We start from the raw sequence: 25,554 nt of genomic DNA, 5'->3' as shown, positions 1-25,554 counted from the left end.
ATCAAAATTCTTGCTTAGGTACCAGGGTTAAGCATCTTACAGTAATGCGCATAATTCTCTCTACTTACTGTGCTGTTAACGTGTGTGTTTTTTCTCTCTCTTTGTTTATTACCTTTAGCCATTCCTTATCCTCCCTCCCCTCTAATTGATTTATTTTTCCCCTTTGCGACTTTGTAGTCACCATTTTCAGTTATGCGTGTGCAGTCATTGTTTATGGCTCAGTACACGCTGATTGACCGAGTTGCTTGAGCCAAAGACTGTAAGTGATATGACCCTATCCAGAATGAGACAAATGGATCTTTCCAAGTCAAACAACCTTCCAAGTGAGGGGGCAAGATTGGTGGTTACCTGGAGTTTCCTTATTTTCAACACTTTTGTGTTTCATTTGAAGCATTTTGAGCGTGTTCTCAAATCAATTACAGTCACTGGTAATAACAATAAATGTTGTCAAACTGTTACTTTAGAAAATACATAGCTGGTCAGGCCAAGGAGAAGAGCTATCATAATCTAAACTGAGGGAACAGGTGGTGGATCTCCTTGAATGTGATAAACTTAAGCATAATTTAAAATAGCACTGGATAAGTCCCCACAATGAAAAAGAGTGGTAGTGCCAAATCTAGAGTGCCCTGGTTATCTAGAAGCATACAGGGTAAGATAGAGCAGAAAAAGAAAGCTTATGATAGTCATTTAAAAAGTGTTAGAAAACCTAGAGGAGTATAGCAAAGATAGGGGTGAAGTAAAAAAGAAAATCAGGAAAGCAAAGAGTATAGGAAAAAATATTGGCAGGTAAAATCAAGGAAAATCCAAAGATGTTTTATCAGTACAGAAAGAGCAAGAGTCTAAGGAGAGCTAAGGAAAGGGTCGGGCCTATCAGGGATGTGCACGGTAACTTATGCATTGATGCAGAAGATATTGGTAGGATTCTTAATGAGTACTTTGTCCCTGTCTTCACGAAGAAGAGGGATGATGCAGACATTCTAGCTAATGAGGAGGAGCGTGAAATATTAGATACAATAAGCATAATGAGAAAGGAAGTACTGTAGGGACTGACATCCTTGTAAGTGGATAAATCACCAGGGCTGGATGGATTCTATCTCAGGCTGTTAAAGGAAGCCAGGGAGGAAATAGCGGATGCCCTGAGGATCATTTTTCAATCCTCACTAGATACAGGCGAGTTACCAGAGGATTGGAGGTCTACGAATGGTGTACCATTGTTTAAAAAGGGGTGAGGGTTAGGCTAAATAATTATAGGCCTGTCAGTCTGACTTCTGTGGTGGGCGAATCATTAGAATCAATTTTGAGATCCAGGATAAACTGTCACTTAGAAAGGCACAGATTGATCAGGGATAGTCAGCATAGTTTTGTTAGGGGAAGTTTGTGTCTTACTAAGTTAATTGAATTTTTTGAGGAAGCAACAAGGAGGATTGATGAGGGTAGTGCAGTTACTGTGACACAGCCTATGGTAAAGGCTGAGTTGTTCAAATCCCAGAGGGAAACTTAAAACAACTGTCATAACCCATTTTTGCAATTTGTATGTTTCGAGATAGGCTTTGAATTCAGTAGTAATAAGACCGCCGAGTCTCAAGAGGCTTTTTTATAAAACTAAATTGAACATTTAATACAAGAAAGATTGTAAACACATACATATGTCTACAAAATTACTACTATAATAACTACAAAAATCCCCTAATTAATCTGGCTCTTAGTTACAACCCTGTTAAGGCAACAGTAAAACTCATAGATTTAACAGACCTCTGGCAAAGCACACCCTGGACTGTCGCATTCAAAATGAGTTTCTTTCAGCTCTGGATCCTTGCAGACAGACTTGAGGTTTACAGGCTGGATGCTTCTCACACTTGTTGGATCTTAAAATGCCTCTGCCTTACACACAATCTCCTTTCTCCTTTATACATATCCTTCTCTTTGAATATAAATTTTCCATTGTATCACTAGGCTTTTAACTTTACCTCTTCTAACAATAACATCTTTTCATACCAACAGTTTTATTAGTAATAAAACACTTGGCACCTTCTAGCTAGATTTCACCTGCAGTCTTGAATAGTTTCTTTTAACAAATGCAAATTTACACTTTACCTTCTACCCTCCTTCCGTTTATCTAATTACCACCTCAAAACTACTATACACCAAAGTACCCAGACTAGCTGGTTTTAATCCAATTAAGATACACACAGACACACACATAGACACAGACCCCACTAGAACTCTGTTTTAAAATAATTTCCAATAACATTATATACATTGGTATCTCATCATGACACAGTGGATGTGGTCTACATGGATTTTAGTAAGACATTTGACACGGTCCCAGATGGCAGACTGGTCAGAAAAGTAAAAACCCATAGGATACACGGAAATGTGGCGGGTTGGATTGAAAATTGGCTCAGTGACGGAAACAAAGGATAATGATCAACGGATGGTTTTGCGAGTGGAAAGCAGTTTCCAGTGGCATTCCACAGTATTGGGACCCTTGCTGCTTATGATATATAAAAATGATTTGGACTTAAATGTGGGAGGTATGATTGGAAATTTGCTGATAATCCAAAAATTGGCTGTGTAGTTGATAGTAAAGAGGATAGTTGTGAACTCCAGAATGATATCAATAGTTTGGTTGAGTGGGCGGAGAAGTGTAGGGTGATGCATTTTGAGAGGGCAAACAAAGCAAGGGAATACACAATAAATGGGAGGATATTGAGAGGGGGAGAGGAAATGAGAGACCTTGGAATGCATGTCCACAGGTGCCTGAAGGTGTCATGACAGGTAGATAAGGTGGTAAAGAAGGTATGGAATGCTTTCCTTTAACGGATGAGGTATATAATGCAAAAGCAGGGATTTAATGCTGGAACTGTATAAAATGTTGGTTAGGCCACAGCTGGAGTTCTGGTCACCATATTACAGGAAGGATATAATTGCTCTGGAGAGAGTGCAGAAGAGATTTACAAGAATGTTGCCGGGGCTTGAAAATTGCAGCTATGAAGAAAGATTGGGTAGGGTAAGGTTATTTCCCTTAGAACTATAGGGTGACCTGATTGAGGTGTACAGAATTGTGAGGGGCCTAGATAGAGTACACAGGGAAGATTTGTTTCCCCTAGCGGAGAGGTCTGTTACCAGGGGGTACAGATTTAAGGTGATTGTTAGAAGAATTAGAGGGGATATTAGGAAAAACTTTATCACCCAGAGGGTAGTGGGTGTCAGGAATTCGCTGCCCAGGTTGGTGGGTGAGGCAGAAACCCTCAACTCATTTAAAAGGTACCTGGCTCTGCACCTGAAATGCTGTAACCTGCAAGGCTGCAGACTAGGCGAGATTAGAATAGACGGCTAGTTTTTTCAGCCAGTGCAGGCACAGTGGGCTGAATGGCCTCTTTCTGTGCTGTAACCTTTCTATGGTTTCTAAGTATTTCAAGGGTAAGAGAATGAAAGAGGAAGGAGCAGATAGGATTGGAGTACTGAGGTCTAGTTGAGCTACCAGTAGGATAATAGCCTCCTTCTATGCTGTAATTCATGTGATTCTATAAATATACTTGCATATTTTGAACCAACAAAGGATATTCAGCCTACTGGCAGTGTTGCTGATTAAAATGTTCTGTTCCCCACAACCTGGCGCAGGCACTTGGTGCGTCCTTTAAGTGCTGATCAGCATGAATGAGTGTTAATTTAGCAATGGAAGATCAGGGTGGTCAGTCAAGAATGATGAGCAAGCTTCCTTGGAACTCTTTGATCTGGATCAATGACTCTTCCATGATCCTGTATACTACTGTGGTCCCAACCTCTTGTAGATCTATCCTGTTGTGGGACAGGGCACGCCTTGAAATGGTAATGGAGACTGTGATGTTGGCTGATTGGCTGATAGTCATATCCATAGAAACATGACAAAAACAGAATTACCTGGAAAAACTCAGCAGGTCTGGCAGCATCGGCGGAGAAGAAATCAGTTAACGTTTCGAGCCTTCATGGCCCTTCGGCAGAACTGGAGCATAGTTAGAAGAAGGGAGAAATATAAATTGGTTTAAGGTGGGTGGGGGGGAGGGGGGAGCGGGGTGGAGAGAGAGACATTGAGGGTGTGGTGATTGTGGAGATGAGCAGATAATCAAAAGATGTCACAGACAAAAGGGTCAAAGAGGTGTTGAAGGTGGTGGTATTTGTCTGAGAAAAGTGCTAATTAAGAATGGAAGACAGGATATTCAAAGTACAGCTCTAGTGGGGGTGGGGTGGAAAGACTAAAGGTTTTAGTTTTAGATTTAAAAATAATGGAAATAGGTGGGGAAAGAAGAATCTATATAAATTATTGAAAAAAAAAGCGGGGTGGGGTGGGGAAAGAAACGGGGTGGGGATGGGGGGAGGGGGAGTTTAAGATCTAAAGTTGTTGAATTCAATATTCAGCCCGGAGGGCTGTAAAGTGCCTAGTCGGAAGATGAGGTGTTGTTCCTCCAGTTTGCGTTGGGCTTCACTGGAACAATGCAGCAAGCCAAGGACAGACATGTGGGCAAGAGAACAGGGTGGAATGTTAAAATGGCAAGCGACAGGGAGGTTTGGGTCTTTCTTGCGGACAGACCGCAGGTGTTCCGCAAAACGGTTACCCAGTTTGCGTTTGGTCTCTCCAATGTAGAGGCACCTCCCCATGCCCACGCAGAAGATGCAACACCTGCCCCTTCACTTCCTCTCTCCTCACCGTCCAAGGGCCCAAACACTCCTTTCAAGTGAAGCAGCATTTCACTTGCATTTCCCCTAACTTAGTCTACTGCATTCGTTGCTCCCAATGCAGTCTCCTCTACATTGGAGAGACCAAACGCAAACTGGGTAACCGTTTTGCGGAACACCTGCGGTCTGTCCGCAAGAAAGACCCAAACCTCCCTGTCGCTTGCCATTTTAACACTCCACCCTGTTCTCTTGCCCACATGTCTGTCCTTGGCTTGCTGCATTGTTCCAGTGAAGCCCAACGCAAACTGGAGGAACAGCACCTCATCTTCCGACTAGGCACTTTACAGCCCTCCGGGCTGAATATTGAATTCAACAACTTTAGATCTTAAACTCCCCCTCCCCCCATCCCCACCCCGTTTCTTTCCCCACCCCCCCCCGCTTTTTTTTTCAATAATTTATATAGATTCTTCTTTCCCCACCTATTTCCATTATTTTTAAATCTAAAACTAAAACCTTTAGTCTTTCCACCCCACCCCCACTAGAGCTGTACTTTGAATATCCTGTCTTCCATTCTTAATTAGCACTTTTCTCAGACAAATACCACCACCTTCAACACCTCTTTGACCCTTTTGTCTGTGACATCTTTTGATTATCTGCTCATCTCCACAATCACCACACCACATCCTCAATGTCTCTCTCTCCACCAACCCACCTTAAACCAATTTATATTTCTCCCTTCTTCTAACTATGCTCCAGTTCTGCCGAAGGGCCATGAAGGCTCGAAACGTTAACTGATTTCTTCTCCGCCGATGCTGCCAGACCTGCTGAGTTTTTCCAGGTAATTCTGTTTTTGTGTTCCATAGAAACATGCCTATGCCAGGTTGTTGCTTATTAGTTTGTGGCCAACTCGCCACTTGGACACCTTTTCTCAGATGTTGATAAGGAACACTCTGCAAAGTCGACTGGGCTGAGTGTTATTCTGTTCCATGTATGAGTCAATGATGATAGGCCTGGCTGATTCTCTTAGTGTTGAACATTGCAACAGTTTGTTCTACAACTGTATGGCTTGCTACACTGTTGGGATTGAGTCAATAACATGTAGGCCAGGCTGAGTTAGGGTAGCAGGTTGCAAGGTCATATTATAAACAGCAATAATAATCTGCCACATTCACAGAAACATCTGCCAGCGCTGTGGAATTACAGCTTTTGTCTCTTGTTCTAGCTAAAATGTTTTAGGATGTTTCGAGTATGCATGTGTTGATGCCTTAGACATGAATTTCGAAAGGGAAGAGGAATTAGTTTCTTGTATCTATAACTGTCCATTTAAGTTTTGCTTTATCACTCAGCTTTTCTGTAAAACATGATTTTTTTCTTTGCAGCCCAGAGGAAGTCCGGGATATTGCTTCAAGGATGATTGGGAAAAAACTATTTACCAAACAAACTGGAGAGAAAGGGAGGATATGTAACCAGGTGTTTATCTGTGAGCGCAAGTATCCAAGAAGAGAGTACTATTTTGCTATCACTATGGACAGGTCTTCTCAAGTGAGTAACAAATTTACTGCTTCCAATTTGTTGTGACGTTATAATGTCGATTTTATTGGACCAGCTTTTTCAATTAAACCTTTAATACTCATGTTCTGAAGACTTGATTGTTGCTGGTATCCTTATTGAAGTTAAATCTTCCTCTGTGAAATGGAAGAAAACGTGTCATCAAACAGTACAATATCTACTCGAGGGCTCTTTACAGAATGTGAACCATGAGTGGAACTCCTGCCTAATTTCTATCCCCTCTATATCCTAAGAATACTGACTTCAATTGTAGCTCTCCTATCATCATCCTGGATGAGGTCAACTAACCTGGCATTGATTAGGAACTCTGTCATGTTGGGTGATCTGCTTCCCACTGAGCCTAATGAATCTGATGGGTATGGATTGCTGAAAAACGTCTTTCTTCTGTGTTATTGAATGGACGCTTTTTAGGGAATTTAAGATTTTTCAGGCAGCATATAGTTTTTGCTTAAAAAAGTTGAGTATGTTTGATGGAAGCAAACCGTCAGAGGGTATTGCCTTTTTCCACTTTGTTTAGGACCATTAGTTGCCCAGTTTATTTTCCATTACTTTGTGCTGAAATTACTTGTGGAAATTCAAGGTAAGATGAGACTCGAGCACATAACAAATCTCAAATAACAGGAAAAAAATAAGCAGAATGCAGAGGGACCTCAAAAACAAAATTATAGATGCTGGAGTGTGAAGAAAAGCAGACATTCTTTAAAAGGGAGTTGGGCAGATACTTGAGGAAGAGGAACTTACAGGGTTATGGCTAAAAAGCAGGGATATGGGACTCAGCATGAACGTTCTTTCAAAGAGCCAACCCTGGCATGATGGGCTGAGTGGCCTCCTGTGCAGTAAGTTTCTATAGTTGTAGGAAGAAGATAGGGCAATAGTCAGGGATTCTATAAACACATAACATGTAAGTGAATGGATCAGAAAAGTGTTGAAGAAAGTTAGAGGAAATATTCCCATTGACAATAAAGAAATGGCAAAAATACCGAAAGACTCCTCTGCCTCAGTTTTCACAGAAGAGCGTTTATGGGAATTGGGGATTAAATGGAGCAATCAGTAACATGCCCCCTAAAATGCTGAGAATGTCATGTAGGAAATAGCAGAGACTTCTATCAGTCTTGCAAACATCCTTGGATATGAAAGATGCACTGTAATACTGGAGGCTGGCTAATGTAATACCTCTGTTCATCCAGAGAGAAAAGATTAAATGAAGTTAATTATGGGCCAATCAGGCTAATGGTCATAGGCGGTTAGCCTCCAAAAAACAAAAAATATGATTCACTTAGAAAATCATGGATTGATTAAGGACAAATAAAATTTGTATAAGTTGTGTCTAACAAAGCTAGTAGTGTTCTTTGAAGAAATAATGGAGTGTATTGAATAAGGAAATGGAATGTGTTTGATAAGGTGCTGCATAGAAATCTTGATAACATAGGGTATGTGGCAAAAAAGGAAATATGGCTGCATGAATAGCATATTGGTTAAAGGACAGAAGTCAGAAAATGCTGGTTAATGAGTATTTTTTGCACTGGATGAATGTAAACTGTGGCATCTCCAAGGGATCAGTGTGGATTCATTGCTGTTACTGCAAATCAAATCTTCACTTAGATATAACAAATATAAAATCAAGATATGCAGGTGACAGAAAAATAAGGTGCATAATTAAATGAAGAGGACTAAGTGACTTCAGGAGGATGTAGGCAGATTAATAGATTAGACGGTTAGAAGAAATTGCAAAGAAAACTGAGATGATCTACTTTGAATGGAAGAATGCGAGGATACATGCACTTTGAAATAGAGGAACAAAGAAGCTTGGTGATTAGATTTGTAAATTTTATAAGATTGATTTTTAAAAAATAAATACATGGCATCTAGATTCAGCTATTCTTAATTTGCATTTGCATGCTTTTCGATGCTGTTGCTTTCTAGGAAGCTTGTTGTTGCTGAATTGACACGAGGTATCACTGTCAAACCTACTCAAGTTAGCAAAACAACCGAAAAGGGTTATCATTATTCAGTTGGCCTTGATGGTGTTACAGTAGTGAGTCTCTTGTTCACAGTTTTTGGAGACATTGTCGAAAAGAGCAAATGAACAGCACAAAAACCATGAGATTTGGTTGTAAGAAAGTGATGGTACAGGGAGAATATAGTGGCGAGATGAAGAGTCCTAATAAAACACGCAATCTGCTACGGATATGTCAGAGGCAAGACAGACCCTATAGTATTATGACATTGTGGGCATAATAAAATATGCAGTTATGGTCCACTCCAATACTGTTAGCTTATGTATTTCAACAAGTGTATGGTATTTTCTTCCCTCAGCTGTCAGGAACTTATTGCTTCCTTCATGCAAAACCCTGGAAAGAATGTTCTTGTTACCTAAAAATTCTGGTTTGTAAATCACTAGATGAGGAACCATGTGACATGGGAAAGAATGATGTAAATTTGATATTTTGAATGGATGGGCAATGATTTTGATGTATGCGGCCTGATTAGAGGGGGAAAAGTCAGCATATTGATGCCATGGGTGAAGTTCAGGTAGATACATTTTTAGCATGGGTAAGGCTGAGGACCGTAGGGTCTTTATGAATGGATGTACTGGGATGTATTGAGTGGCCTTCCTCATTTATATTAATTTGGTTGAGTAGGTTGAAGCTCAGGAAAACAAACCTTCAAATGCACAAATTATGAATTCAAAACTGTTTGCAAGTATTCCCCAGCTATATATATTCCAATATTGTGTTACGACCCTGTTATGACCATTAACCAAAATAACCAAACTTACCAAACAACCCCAAATGAAGAAATTACCAACAAGATTTCACTTCTTGTAACTTTTACTTTAACATGAGCCAGAACTAATGCAAATTAAACATGAATTAACAGGCAAATGATACTTCAAATAAAAAGGTAAATTTCATTTTAAATAATAAATACACAAAGATACATCTGATACAACCACAAGCACCTGCATCACTCCATGCAGGGCATGTGGCTCCACGTGCTGTTCCAAAATTCTCTAACTGGGCCTTTGGTTTGTAGAATCTCTCATTTTCCCACTCAATTGATTTGGCCCTCAAACTGCATTCACCGTATTACATACAAGGTCACCAGAGACAGTCGTCACCCGAACAGCACAGTCTTGCAGAACCTCGTTGGCCAGGTTTGCGACGGTCTCGATGGCACAGGTTCTCCACAGACTTCTTTATCTGATCCAATTGAAGCAGCAGCAATAAAATTGTCCAATTCCGAATCCCTGCTCGAATCCTGTCTTTGGTTTTCTGCCCTGCTTAATTGTATTACTAACACACACACACACAGCTCCTTGTAAATGTGCCTTCTCTGTTCTCGGGAATTGTGGAGCTGCTGTGTCTGGCACCGGAATGTGTCAGCTGCCCATCTCCTGAAGGGACCAGAGTAGAGGAATCTTCCTGCTGGGTGAACCTGGAGCTTGAGCTTGAGCAGTGTGAACCTGCTATTTGTTCAAATGGGGACATGCCATACGTTTAATGTTTCGAATCCTATGTACGTTTAATGTTGTTGAAGCTGCTGTTTGTTTAACAGTGTGGACCTGTTTTATGTTTAAAATGTTGAGCTGCTATACGTTTAAGCATAGATCCGCTGTATGTGTCTTAACATTGTGTGATTAAGATGGTGCACCATGTCAACACAGGATCTTGCATTGCTCATTGTTTTAGTCTGCTTCCTTCAAGTTTTTCATTAGTTTTTAATGTTTCTTTTGTGAGATAGTAATATTAGCACATTTGTAAAGATGATCGTGAAATTTGACTGTCTGCTGAAGATGTAATTTCTTCTTTTTCATTATGTATGATTTTTGATGACAAGCAAAATTAATTTCTGATTGGACAATAAAATTGAATTGCATTCTCCCCTCTGCTGCAGCCCTTCCTTGACCGCAGCCCTACCTTGCCTGCAGCTCTCCCTTGTGTCTGGTCACACGGCTTTCATATTTTAACTTCCTGTTGGTACTGCACCCAGGTCAAGGGTCACCAGGTCACATGGACCAGTCTTTCTTAATATTCAAGAAAATTATTCCTTTACAATTGATGCAAACTCTTAAATATGATTTTCAAACATTATTCTTAAAGCTAATTACAGATTCCACAGATGCATTAAAGAAATTACAAATTTTCCTTACTGTACTGCTTCTGGGTCAAAGGTCGTCGCATTGTAGCAAGAAAACAAGTGCCATGTACAGTGAAGTGATGGTATTTTGTATTTCAGAGTGGGAGTGACCAAGTTCCAGAGCATAGAGCATTGAAGAATATTTTCTCCAGATTATTCATAGCCTCTGTATTTGGCTCCACATAAGACATCTGTTTGGCAGGTCTACACTGTCTTACAAACCTCTCCCTTAACTGCCTTACTATATTGTGTTTGACATGTTTAAGAAACTAAGCTCCGTTTATATTCCTATGAAAAATGTAATTGTTTCTCACGATCTACAAGTTACTTCGGAGATTTGCTACTTTTCTTCCCTGCTTTTAAAATAAGGCAGTTGTTCTGGACACTTTATTTGTGTAAATAAATGACCTACATTGGCATTTTCAAAACAAATGCGCAATTTTACAGGAATCATCATACACATATTTATCATTCAAAATATTTGGGGAGGATGGCTGTTGGACAGTGACAGAATTAGAGCAGCAGTAGGAGTGATTTTAACATAAGGTACAATAAAAGTTAAAAAGAAATTTCAAGTATTTTCTGATCAGCCTCCAGAATCCCTTTAAGGTTTACTGGTTAGGCTGGTGGATATGGGTGACGAATGTGCAGTGAATACTCTGTCCATTTGTTCCTCAAAATTGCATTTGGGCTCCTATGTATATCGTGGATCTCATTTGGAATGTTTTTGTAGCAGGTTACTCATTGGAGCTCATCTAATATAGGTTGTGGCTGTATCCATCATCAATTTACATGCAAACTTATGAAAATTATAGATATGAAAAATCTACTGGTTCCTTCAAACCTGCCTCACACAGTTATGATAGTTGTAACTTTATGATAGGACCATGACCAGCAATAGCCATGTAATCACCTGGGAGAGGCACAAAAACAGATAAAATTCAAAGGCCAATTTTGGGAGTGGGCGGGAGGGGTGGTACGTAGGGAAGTTGGAAAATCCCTCACTGACGCTTTTAGGCGATCAAAAACTAGTCCAGCAGAACACATTCCCTTACTGATTAAAAATCTGTCTTCACAACTTACTTTCCTGCCTATCTTTGTGTCGTCAGCAAATTTAGCAGCCATAATTTCCATCCCTTCATCCAAATCATTTATATAAATAGTAAAAGGTTGAGCCCCCAGCACTGATCCCTGTGCCAAAACACTCATTATATCCCCCTAACCGAAGAAGACCAATTTATGGTTACCCTCTGTTTCCTATTAGCTAGTCAAACTTCTATCCATGCCAATATATTACCCTACACCATGAACTTTTATTTTCCACAATGATCTTGGATGTGGCACCTTATCAAATGCCTTCTGGAAATCTAAGTACGGTACATCCACCAGTTCCCCTGCATCCACAGCACCTGTGAGTCCTTCAAAGAACTCCAATAAATTGGTTAAACATGATTTCCCCTTCACAAAACCATGTTGACTATGCCTGATTGCCGTAAAAGAATCTTCTGCTGACTTCAATGTTGAAGTCCCTTACTTTGCTAACAGATATCTATATCATCTTTAATAATAGCTTCTAACATTTTCCCCATGACAGATGTTAAGCTAACTGGTCTATAGTTTCCTGCTTTCTGTCTCCCTTTTTGAATATAGATGTTACATTTGTTGTTTTCTAATCTAATGGAACCTTCCCCGAACCTAGGGAATTTTGGAAAATTAAAACCAATGCGTCAGCTATTTCACTGGCCACTTTTTTCACGATCCTAGGATGAAGTCCATCAGAACCCAGGGATTTGTCAGCCTGCAGCTCCAACAATTTGTTCAATACCACTTCTCTGGTGATTGTAATTTTCCTGAGGTCCCCCATCCCGTTTCCTGATTTACAGCTATTTCTGGGATTTTACTTGCATCCTCTATAGTGAAAACCGATGCAAAATACCTGTTCAATTCATCTGCTATTATTAATCCCCCAAACTCACTTTCTGTAGGAACAATTCTCATTTGTTAACTTTTCTTATTTAAATATTGATGGAAACTCTTAATATCCTTAATTCTTTTACTGTTACTTATGAGTGATTTCAGTTATATGGAGAGACTAGAAAAACTGGGATTGTTCTTCAAATAGAGACAGTTAAGAAGAGAGGTGTTCAGAATTATGAAGGAATTTGATAGAGTATCAAGGTAAAACTGTTTCCACTGGTAGAAGGGTCAGTAACCAGAGGACAACATATTTAAGGTAATTGCTAATAGAACTAGCAGCATGATGAGGGGGACATTTTTATGCAGTGAGATATTGTGATTTGGAATTTAAAGGGCAGTGGAAACAGATTCAGAAGTAACTTTCAGAGAAAATTGCAGGGCTTAGCGGAAATAGCAGAGGAATAGGACTAATTGGATAACTCTTTCAGAGAACTGGCACAGGTACGATGGGCTAACCAGCCCCCTTCTGTACTTTAAGATTCTATGATGCTACTGTGGCATGGGACTTGACAGGACAGTTTAATTTGAAAGGTGAATTCTAGAAGAATTCATTACCCTCCCAAGGACAAAATATAATTTGTGTTCAGGAAGCAGCCTTTGATGAGTGAGAAGTTTATAAAGTAGGAATGGTGCACTACATGGCTACATTGCCCTTTTACCTCTGCTTTGTTAACAATGTGCTCAGGGGTTTCTGTTAGACCTTTGATGTGCTTTTTGAACCTATTGCAAACTCAATTTAAAACTTTTCTTTTTAGAAAGCAGTGATTTTTTTTCCTGTATATGTTGGGAGAGAGTTCTGACCCTGTGTGTAAGCAATATCTACAGTTCTATCTTCTAAACAGGAATTTTACGTGGCTCTTGCTTGGCTGAAAATCAGCTAACTTAAGCTACTGGTTTCTTTAAACATATCCTTGATGGCTACAAGTATAATTGGTGGGTGGAGTATAAAATTTTACACTGGCTTAGTTAGGGAACGCTGCTGAGTTTGTGGCTGAAATTTGTTGTCAGAGCAAAGGGAATTTTACTCTGCTGCACTAACCTGAGAACACTTGCTGTTTCACTGGGCTATGAAAGTAGAAGAGTCTTCTGCTGACTTCAATGTTGAAGTCCCTTACTTTGCTAACAGATATCTATTTATAAGCCTTTTTCCCTACAAAAATCTCTTGCTGAGTTAATGGCAGCTTAATCCCTTCACTTTACTGCATTACTTTCTGAACAGCTGTCACGATACCAAGTTCTCTCTGCTCTGAAGTATGTTTAAAGTTGACTTGCCATCATGTTTTGACTGTTCTTAAAATAACTGCAGATATACTTGTAGATCTAGTGTGCATTTGGTGCACTCTGGTTCACTGTAAAGTGCCTTCTCATTTAAAGAAAATGATTTTGATCCTGTTACAAACCATTTTACAAGAATCTTAAGATTAATCATGTAAAATCAAAACGCTTCAGAAAATTCTTGTTTAGAACATACATCGCAGGTTAGAAACAGGCTATTTGGCACAAGTTTGTTTCTGAAATGAATCAAGGAAAATTCCTTCTATTCAGACAAAATTAATCAACGGCACTGTAGTGGTTATGATACTGAACTAATAACCCAGACGCCTGGACTAATAATCCAAGAGAAAGTGAGTTAAAATCTCACCATGCCCATTTGCGAATTTGAATTCCATTTTATAAATCTTGAATTAGAAATAAAACAGATACCAGCAGAAGTAACAGTGAAGCTGTCAGATTGTCATAAAACCCAACTGGTTCACTAATGTCCTTTAGGGAAAGAAATCCACCATCCTTACTTAGCCTGATCTATATGTGACTCCAAACCCACACCAAAGTGCTTAACTCTTAACTGATGTCTTAAGTAGCTTTGCAAGTCATTCAGTTGCATCAAGCTACTGTAGAGAAGGCAGCCCACCCAGCATCACCTTTTCCAGACAGCTAGGCATGGGCAATAAATGATTACCTTAAAACGGGCACCCAAATCCTGAGAATGAATAATTTTAAAAACACAAAGGTCTCCCTATTGTTTTGATATTTAAGTTACTGAAAATTTGAGTAACTAACTTCTACCTTGCTGGGGGAAAAAAAGCTACTTACAAATGTTATCGGTACATTCAACCACAGCAGCTGTTTTGATTGATGTTTTAAGAATTTAGTCTTGCCCTTGTCCTCACCCTGCAAATGATCCAGTGGATTATATTTTCCAATTTCTCCAAATCTCATGGCATGAGTATGCATGCACAAGTATTTACCATGCCTAAGAAGTGATTTCAGTTTGAGAAAATTTGCGTGTCCAATGCTAATGGCCTGCTCTACCTAGCTGTGCATACTGACATTTGCTTAATAGCACAAGTAAAGGAACCAAGTTTGGTGAGAGAGTGGGAGGTGTGAGTGGGTGGTGTTGGAGTTAATGTCTGACATACTGGCGTATAGGTCAGTTTCAAAGTATTCTGTTGGCTTCTATTAGAGAGGGAGCACTACATACTGTAGTGAGATCGCATCGCCTGGGAGTAAAGCACATTTTACAGGAGATTCTTATTTTTGCAATACTGACTTGAGTTGCTATTCCACTAATTCTAGCACTGCTTTGATTATTTAAATATAGCAAAGTGCATTCACATAGTGATTTCCAAAAAGTTTATTCCGTGAGCCTTTATTGCTACTGGATGCTTTAGTTAGGATGTTCAAATAGTCTTAGTTCAGGTCATGGATGAGGAAATTGAACAGAACAAGATCTCTCAGCAATGTACTGGAGTCCCCTCAATGTAGTGTGAGTTAGCAGTTTTACAAATTTGGGTAATAATGGCTCTCAGTTTGTGGTTGTAAGGACGATGAAGCTGTCAGCGATCTCTGTCAGAAGTCTGCAACTTCTGGCTTTTGCATGTGCATAGTTAAACACAAAAAGCCAGAAGTTGCTGTTAACCCTGTTCCTCCACAGGGTGTGCTGTTGCAGTGTTTGCAAATTAAATCAACACAGAATCAAATAATCACAGATAAAATCAGCATAGAATCAATAATTTGATAGCAATGTCAACTTTTTTACTCACTATTCTCAAAAACTACTGAAAATATTGTCTTTTTCATAATTACATAATGTACATAATTACTGATGAGCAAATCCCCTGGCACTGAAGAATTAATTTTACAAATTTGTAGTCTCATTCCCTTAGGATGTTTAAAAATTGTATGATTTTTAAAATAAAAATTAATTTGATTTTTCAAACTTTGATATTTCCGCATCTCCCTTAGTTGCATTTTTTGTCCTCATCTTCATTTAGCCATCTGTTCAATGATTAAAATTATAAAATTATATTCCATGCTTTTTATTTTCTGCTTTGTTCTCTGTGAGAACTCTTCAATCTGATTGACTGATTAGCCTGCCTGTCCTGTTTCAGGATGTCATAGATTCCCAATCAGTGGTGCCAAGTTCAAAGTGCTGTTGGAATAGAAGAAATCTGTATTCTAGAGCCCACTAAATTTCTGTGGGTAACATTCTTTGAGACTAGCAATGAGGCTGCTCTTTTACTACTGATTGCAAAATCTGAGCCATAGTCTCAGAAATGATGTACCTCAGTGCATTTTCTTTTGTTAAATTAGTGATCCAGTATATTCTGGTTTTATTCCATACCTTACTCACCCCAATTTTTAGCCATTGGCCCTCTGGTGCCTTGCCAAAGTCTTTTATTCTTCACGTTGTGATAATATGATGATTAATTATATCATATTCATGAAAGGGGGTTGAAAGCATCTTGTGCTACTTTCCTTCAATTCCACACTCTGGCTTGAGTTAGTAACAGTATGGTACAGTTTACAAGTCTACTTCTGTCAGATTAAATACTTACCCGTTCTTAACCTTTCATCTTTAAAGTTCAGGTTCATAAGACCTTAAAAGGAACACTTTAGATTGGTCAAGCCATAAACAAGGAGCTAATTGACTGCTGGGTTTTATGGCAAATGGTTTCATGGAGCCCAGAGTGATTGAGGAGCTGAATGCTAAAATTGGGAATTTGGTGCAAGTGATGGTGTACCATAATTGCAAGATGTGGGAGTTTGTGAAACCATTGCATTCCCAAAAAGCCTTATCTGTAGTAAGTGTCTGCAGCTTGAGCAACTTCAGCTTAGGGTTGCTCGGAATCCAAGCTGCAGACGTTGCAGGGCATTAGGGAGGGGGCGAGTTACCTGGACACTTTGGCCCAGGAGGCAGTCACACCAGTTAGGATAAGTAGTTGGTCAGTGGTGAGAAACAGAAGTGTACGACAATGAATCAAGCAAATATGGGGATCCAGCATGCAGGGATTGTGGACCTTGGCCCTTGACTTTGACCAACAGGTACAAGGTACTTGCTTCTTGTGTGAATCTGAACAAGAACTGTAGAATGGGATGGGCAACCTGACCATAGTACAATGGTGCATGGGGAGTGGAAAGGAATGTGGACTGATAAAGGACAGTATAGTCAGGGAGATAGATACTGTTATCTGCAGCTTTGATCAGGAGTCTTGGAGGTTGTGTTGCTTGCCTGGTGAAAGAGTTAAAGACATCTCCTCGCAGCAGGAGGCCAACTTGGACTGGAAGGTGGAGATTCTAGATGTCTTGTCACTTATTGATGTAGATAGAACTATGATTGAATGTTACTGATAAGAGAGGTGTTTTGCTGAAGCTTTTCATTTTGCTGTCATCAGAACAGACACAAGAATGCCAAATTTCAAGCAATCGCAACAATTTATACTACAGGAGAGAAGAGTGCTGATGGGTTGGCAAGTTGACTCTGATTGGCCGAGGCATTAGCAGTAAAAATGCAACAGGGGAACTATAGGCTCCCCAAGCTCCTGGGTAATTCAGAAAGGCACAAGAGTTGAACATATTCCTTTTGTTTGCAGAAAATGGGTCCCTGCGTATGAGTGAACGTTGCTTCTAGTAAGCGTAAATAAGCCAAGTTACGAGCTCAACTGATTATCTTAAATTTTTTGTTAGTGTTGCTATTAGCACACTGAGGATTGTTTAGCAGGTGCTGCCCAATTGCGGAATCACATCTAACAGTAGACGTTTTGTTTTGGGTTTTGCAAATGCAGCCTGGTTGAATATAGTTTGTACCCTGCCTATTACAAACAACTGAACAAGCTGTTTAATTCGATCAGCCAATCATTGGAATGTACGTCCGACATGTGGCCTATGAATTCCATATTAAATTTGAAAGCGACATACTCTAGCCCCGAACAAGAATCTTGAACTTAAACCAAGCCATTTACATAGTTATGAGGGGAGAGCTAGCTAATGTTGATTGAGTAAATAGACTAAAAGTTATAGTGGTAAATAAACAGTGGGAAACATTTAAAGAAACAATTCAAAATGTTCAACAAACATACATTCCATTGAAAAACAAAAACTTGGCAAAAAAAGATTCATCCATGGTTCACTAAGGAAGTTAAGGATATTATTGGATTATAGGAAGAGTTTACAATGTCGCAAAGAATAGTAGTAAGCCTGAGGATTGGGAGAGCTTTTGGAACTACAAAGGACTGCCAAAATGTTGATTAAAAGGGGAAAAAATAGAATATAAGAATAACTAGCCAAGTATATAAAAACAGTTTTAACAGATTTTACATTTATATAAAAGAGGCGGAGATAGGAGAAATTATCATGGGGAATGAGGAAATGGCAGAGACATTGAACAAATATTTTGTGTCTGTCTTCATAGTAGATGATTACAAATTACAAACCAGAAATAGAGGGTAACCAAGGAGCTTATCAGAGTGAGGAGCTGAAGGTAATTAATATTAGAGAAAAAGTGTTGGAGAAACTTTATTCATTCACGGGATGTGGGCTTCGCTGGCTGGGCCAGCATTTATTGCCCACCCCTAGTTGCCCTGTAGAAGGTGGTAGTGAGCTGCCTTCTTGAACCGCTGCAGTCCATGTGGTGTAGGTACACCCACAGTGCTGTTAAGAAGGGAGTTCCAGGACTTTGACCCAGCAACGGTGAAGGAATGGCAATATATTTGCAAGTCAGGATGGTGAGTGACTTGAAGAGGAACTTGCAGGTCGTGGTGTTCCCATCTATTTTCTGCCCTTGTCTTTCTAGATGGTAGTGGTCGTGGGTTTGGAAGGTGCAGTCTAAGGAGCCTTGGTGAATTACTGCAGTGCATCTTGTAAGGCACACACTGCTGCTACTGTGCATCGGTGGTGGCAGGAATGAATATGTATGGATGTGGTGCCAATCAAGCAGGCTGCTTTGTCCTAGATGGTGTCAAGCTTCTTGAGTGATGTGGGAGCTGCACTCATCCAGGCAAGTGGAGAGTATGCTATCACATTCCTGACTTGTGCCTTGTAGATGGTGGGCATGCCTTGGGCAGTCAGGAGGTGAGTTACTTGTTGCAGGATTCCTAGCCTCTGACCTGCTCTTGTAGCAACAGTCTTCATATGGCTAGTCCAGTTCAGTTTCTGGTCAATGATGACCTGCAGGATGTTGATAGTGGGGGAATTCAGTGATGGTAATGCCATTAAAGGACTAAAAGCCAATAAATCTCCTGGACCTGTTGGCCTACATCCTTGGATTCCAAAAGAGATAGCTGCAAAGATAGTGGATGTACTGGTTATGATTTTCCAAAATTCCATAGATTCTAGAAGGGTCCCAGTGGATTGGAAGTTAGCAAATTTAAATCTGATATTCACGAAAGGAGAGAGAAAATGGGGGAACTATTGACTATTTATCCTGACATCAGTTCTTGGGAAATGCTGGAATTCATTATTAAGGAAATTGTAGAAAATAATTATGATTAGACAAAATCAAAATGGTTTTACGAAAGGGAAATTGTGTTTGACAAATTTGCTAGAGTTTTTTGAGGATGTAAGTATAGGGTAGATAAAGGGGAACTAGCAGATATAGTATACATGGATTTCGAAAAGGCATTCAGTGAGGTGTCACACAAAAGGCTAACACAGAGGGCAAGGGTGCATGGAGTTGGCGGCAATCTAATAGCATGGACAGAGTATTGGTTTTCTTCTCCAGATGCTCCTCTTGAGCCTTTGCAGCTGTTGGAATATGTTAATCATCAACACCATCTGTAGACAAAAGGCAAAGAACAAAAACACTTGGATGCAGCCAAGATCTAAACATTGGCAACTGATTAACTTTATCATCACCCACCAGAATAACATAAACCTTGCAATCATAGCATCTTTTATTAAAGAAGTGGAGTGCTCGTCAGACCACAAGATGCATCTCACTGAAAAGAAGATCAGCATGCAGTAGACCCCCAAGAAAGCTAGATGTGCAGAACTTGGCTTCCACAATGTACTGCAGACAATTCAGGCTCAGAATTGAGGAACAGCTGTCCTCTGAAGAAAACCCAAGTGATGATGTTGAAGTAGCAAGGACGACCTTCACATCAACAGTTCTGGAAATTGCCAACTATGTCCTGGGAACACAGAAAAGAAACCACTCAGAATGGTTTGATGAAAACGATGATCAAAATAAGGAACTTCTACAGGAGAAAAATGCAGCATTTGCAGCATGGCTGGAAGATAAAGGTACATCTGCTACTAAGAAGTCACTCTAGGAGAGCAAAAGGAACCTTTAACAGCAGCTGCATAGGATGCAAGATGCATGATGGGCCAAACAAGCCAGAGAGTTTCATGTCTATGCCGCTCACAGTGTGAGGAATTTCTATAAAGCCCTGAATGCTGTGTATGGTCCTCCTTAGTGCAGCTACTCATCTATCCTCAGCGCTGACGAGGAATCTCTCCTGATGGACATAATAGTTATCGAAGTTATCAAGGCACTTTAGGGGTGTGCTTATCCGCCCATCCACCATAAATGGGGTACCTGTAGACAACTTCTGGACAGGCCCAAATGTGAAAACGTGGACAGCAAACCTTGATTTAGACGTTGACAAAGCCATCAGATCCCTATCATAAAGTCATAGAGGTCTACCATACAGTAAAAGGCCCTTCAGCCCATCAAGTCTGTGCCAGTCAAACAAGTACCAAACTATTCCAATCCCATTTTCCAACACTAGGCCCATAGCCTTGTATGCCATGGCATCGCAAGTGCACATCCAAATACTTCTTAAATGTTATGAGGGTTTCTGCCTCTACCACCCTTTCAGGCAGTGAGTTCCAGATTTCCACCACCCTCTGGGGGGAAAAAAATTTTCCTCACATCCCCTCTCAACCTCCTACCCCTTACCTTAAATCTATGCCCCCTGGTTATTGATCCCTCTACCAAGGGGAAAAGTTCCTTTCTGTCTACCCTACCTATGCCCCTCATAATTTTATACACCTCAATCATGTCCCCCCTCAATCTCCTCTGCTGCAGGGAAAATAACCCTAGTCTACCCAATCGCTCCTCATAACTAAAACTCTCCAGCCCAGGCAACATCCTGGTAAATCTCCTCTGCACTCTCTTTAGTGTGATCAAGTCCTTCCTATAATGTGGATTCCAGAACTGCACGCAATACTCTAGCTGTGGCCTAACCAGCGTTTTATACAGTTCCAGCATAACTTCCCTGCTCTTATATTCTGTGCCTCGGCTAATAAAGGCAAGTATCCCATATGCCTTCTTAACCACCTTATCTACCTGTCCCGCTTCCTTAAAGGACCGGTGGATATGCATATCAAGATCCCTCTGATCCTCAATACTTCCCAGGCTCCTACCATTCATCTTGTATTCCCAAGCCTTGTTTGTCCTGCCCAAGTGCATCACCTCACACTTATCTGGATTAAGTTCCATTTGCCACTGATCAGCCCATCTGACCAGCCCATCTCTATCCTCCTGTAATCTAAGGCTATCCTCCTCACTATTTACCACCCAACCAATTTCCGTGTCATCCGCGAACTTACTGATCAACCCTCCTACATTAAAGTCTATATCACAAACAGCAAGGGACCCAACACTGATCCCTGTGGAACCCCACTGGACACAGGCACCCAATCATAAAAACACCCCTCAACCATCATCCTCTGCTTCCTGCCACTCAGCCAATTCTGGATTCTGTTTGCCAATTTGCTTTGGATCCCATGGGCTCTTACCTTCATTATCAGTCTCCTATGTGGGACCTTATCAAAAGCCTTGCTTGTACATTCCAACAAATGTCCCAGAAAGCATGGCAGCAAGGAATATACTGAAGAGCACCGGGGCCATGACATGCCTCTGCTTCACATCAAAGGGGTCATTACAGTCAATGACTCTGACTGGTGCTCTTCAGTATATTCTTTGCTGCTATGCTTTCTGGGGCATTTGATGGAATGTACATTCAATTCAGAACAGATGGCAATCCCTTCAACCTCAAATGACTGAAACCCTCATGAAGGAAAGCTCCAGGCTCAAGATGGAATCCCAGGAGAAATTTGCAAATCTGGGAGACCCCAGCTAGCTATCAAGCTCTCACAATTATGTCACAATGTGGGATCAATAAACCTTGAGTTCAAGGATGCCTCAATTGTTCACTTGTACAAAGAAAAAGGACAAAAATCTGTGTGTGAGACAAAGCACAGAGGAATCTTGCTGCTTATGATAGCTGGTAAGATTCTAGCAAAAGTTCTACTCAACAAACCGTTAAGCCACATAGCAGAATGTGTACTGCCAGAAAATCAAAGTGGGTTCAGGAATAGCAGAGGCACTTGTAATATGATCTTCATCCTTCAGCAAATGCAGGAGAAATGCCGCGAACAACAGATGGGACTCTACTGTGCCTTTGTTGACCTGATGAAGGCCTTTGTCACAGTAAATAGAGGCCTTGTGGAAAGTCTTAGCCAAACTTGGATGCCCTGTAAATCTGATACAGTCGTTTCACTGATGGAACAATGGCCAGAGTCACTGACTGTGATCACCCCTTTGATGTGAAGCAGGGGCGTGTCATGGCCCCGGTGCTCTTCAGTAATTTCTTTGGGGCCATGCTTTCTGGGACATTTGATGGAATGTACATCCAATTCAGGGCAATCTCTTCAACCTCAAGATGACTGAAATGCTCAACTAAGGTAAGGGAGATGAGGATACAGGAATTGCTGTTTGCCAATGACTGTGCCCTCATGTCACACAGTGAGCATGGTCTTCAAAGGATTATGGACTGTTGTTCAAAAGTGGTTGACAACTATGGGTAAACCATCAGCTTACGAAAAACAGAGATACTCCACCAACCACCACCAAATTCTGGCTATACCCCACCTACTATAACTATCAATAACAGAACCCTGAAGGTTGTAGGTAATGTCACCTATCCTGGAAGCACAATTTCAGAAATGTCTGTATTGATGGTAAGGTGGCAAGTAGAATCACCAGAGCAAACTCAGCATTTATCTGTTTACATGAGATCAGCATTTATCTGTTTACACGAGACTGTGGAGGGAATGAGGTATCAAACTTGCTGTGTAGAAAGCTGTGTTATTACCTACCCTCCTATATGTCTGCGACACTGGCTACCTACTCCAGACATATTAAGGAGTTGGACAGGTTCCATATGACATGCATTAGGAATATCATGGACATCAAATGAGAGGACAAAGTGCCCAGCACTGAAACACTTCAAAGAGCAGAAATGTCTGGCATTGATCCCTTTAAAATTCCTAAGGCAATCATTTATTCACAACTTAAACTTGGACACCACTTGCAAGTTAGTCCGAGATTAGGGTTCAAGGATTCCTTGAAGGCAAACCTCAGGAAATGTGGCATGTACACAAATGACTGGGAGAAAAATGCATAAGAACGAACTATCTGGGAAGCAATCTCGAGTAGTGGCGTTGTTTCCCTCAAACAGCAAAGAGCACAGGGCAGCTAAGGACAAAAGGGGAGCTAGAAAGACTGGGCAGTCCCAAATCAGACCACGCATTCCTGCCCGCACTGTGGAAAGGCATGCAAATCTACAGTTGTGCTCCACAGCCATTTTAGCACAATAGATGACTCTGCGCATGTAAGGAACGGCCATCTTGAATAATAAAGAGAAACCGATGACAAGGATTAGTTCATGGATAGGGATAATGGGCCATTTTCAAATTGGCAGCCTGGAAATAACGCAGTGCTGCAAGGATCAGTGCTGGGGCCTCAGCTATTTGCAATTTATATTAATGACTTCGCTCTGGTCTTTCAGAAATCGTTTGACATGCATGCTATTCCTTGCTGTTGGAAATCAGACATCATTGTCCCGGTTGCTAAGAAATTGCAGCCTGCTGAACTGAATGATTATTGACCAGATGCTCTTGCATCCATAGTCATGAAGTGTTTCGAGCACATTGTGTCAAGGCATCTTTTAGATTTTATTGTTCCACATACTGACCAGTTGCAGTTTGTCTATCAACCTCAAGTCAGTGAACAGTGTTTTTCTGACCTTTGTCCTTCTGATTCAACAGCACACGGATAGATTGGGCAACTATGCTCACACTGCCTTTGTTGATTTCTCTTCAGATTTTAATACCATGCAACCAATCAAGCTTATTGAAAAACTGAAAAACCTTGATGTTAGTCCTACTTTGGATCAGTGATTTCCTTCACAGCAGGACCTAACGGGTGTTAGTTTCCAGGATTTACTCGGACCCCGTGTTAACAAATACTGGATCTCCTCAGGGCCGTGTACTGTTACATTTACTTTTCATTCTCTATATGAATGATTGATTGTTAATCAGAGTACAACAAAATAATGACCCTGAAGTGTGCTGATGATATGGTACTTGTGGGTCTCATCAGGAATAATGAAGTAAATTATAGGGACTCTGGAGAAGTTCATAAAATGGTACGATAATGATTCTCCTAAACTGAATGAAAACAAGACAAAAGAACTCAATATAGACTAGATAAAAAAACAATTAATGATGTTCCTGTGAAGATTCATGATGTGGACATTGAAATCGTTACTAACTACAAGTGTCCAGGTTTCAAAGTAGATGGTAAATTGGAGGGAACAGTGTACAGATGTGGTGGCCAAGGAACGTACATGATTATACTACCTCAGAAAATTAATTTTTTTTCAGGTAGATCTTACAATCAGGAAACTCTTCTATACGCCTGTAATTAAAAGTGCTGTCCTTTTTGGATATCTCGCCTGGTATTGCTGTCTTAGAAAAGCAGACTTTTTTATGGGTACAGAGATTATTGAAGCAGGCAGGAAGGGTATTTGCAGAGCAGATCTTTTTTGATCAAACCTGCTCTCAAAGAATTTTGACAAAAGTAATGAATGTCATCAACAATGAGAATCACCCTTGTCTCGGTATTACTGTTAGATGCATTTAGGGAAAAGGCTACCATCCCTCAGATGCAGGACAAATCAATTCCTGAAATCTGTTGTGCCCTTCTCTATAAGAACTTGTAGCATGAATTTGATATATGGATGAGGTTATGCACTCAGGTCGGGACTTACTGACATTATTTTAACGCATTGGAATAGTTTTTAATCCATATGTAATTTAAGTTAAGAGACTGAAAGCAAGAGACACTTGCATTTATAGAGCGCTTTTCACAGCCACCAGATGTCTCAAAGTTCTTTACAGCCAATGAAGTACTTTTGAAGTGAAGTCACTGTTGTATTTCAGGAAATATGGCAGCCAAATTACACACAGCAAACTCCCACAAGCATCAATGTGATCTTGCTCCATTGTTGAGTTTATTTACGGTTGAGGTAGACAAATTTTTGGAGTCTCAGGGAATCTAAGGATATGGGAGTGGGCAGGAATGTGGAGCTGGGGCAAAAGATCAGCCATGATAATATTGAATGACACAGCGGGCTCGCAGGCCGTATGGTCTACTCCAGCTCCTATTTCTTATGTTCTTATGTTCTAAGAATATAAAAGCTGAGAGTTAATGACAAAGCTGTAATAAAACCTTAGTAAGATCACAGTTGCTCTGTGCAGTTTTGGAATACTACAGAAAAAATGTTAAGACCATAGAGTAGATACAGTGCAGAATAACTGCTATACTGCCTGATGTGATGAAATAAGAAGAAAGACTACAGCAGAAGAGATTAAGAGGTGATTTTGATATGATTGCTTAAAATTATGAAGGGATGTGATAGAGTACAGTAAAGTCCTGCCTTTTGCGACTCCCTTGTTCGCGTTTACACTTACCCGCACTTTGTACACTGCTTCCCCCATCATGTGAGCGATGTTTGTTTATCTGCTTTTGAAATGTCCGAATCTCTACACTGATTCTTTGACAGTGTCATGAAACTACCATATTTTTAAAAATATTATTGTAGGCTTATGGGTGTAAGCGTAGATAGTTCTGTCTGTGTGATT

General features: G+C 40.4%; 1 protein-coding gene across 2 annotated transcripts in view; it reads left to right on the top strand.

Moving 5' to 3' along the window:
- LOC144683821 (succinate--CoA ligase [ADP-forming] subunit beta, mitochondrial-like) overlaps positions 1 to 25,554 on the top strand; it is a 114,247-nt gene that overhangs the window by 28,921 nt on the left and 59,772 nt on the right. For both annotated transcript variants that reach the window (XM_078547287.1, XM_078547286.1), the window contains exon 4: positions 6,036 to 6,198. In XM_078547287.1, the coding sequence (XP_078403413.1) occupies positions 6,036 to 6,198 (163 nt within the window). The remainder of the gene's footprint in view (positions 1 to 6,035; positions 6,199 to 25,554) is intronic.

The sequence above is a fragment of the Cetorhinus maximus genome, chromosome 8 (genome assembly GCF_964194155.1).
Source record: "Cetorhinus maximus chromosome 8, sCetMax3.hap1.1, whole genome shotgun sequence".
Taxonomy (NCBI): Eukaryota; Metazoa; Chordata; class Chondrichthyes; order Lamniformes; family Cetorhinidae; genus Cetorhinus; species Cetorhinus maximus.
This window is presented reverse-complemented; position numbering and strand designations above follow the sequence as displayed.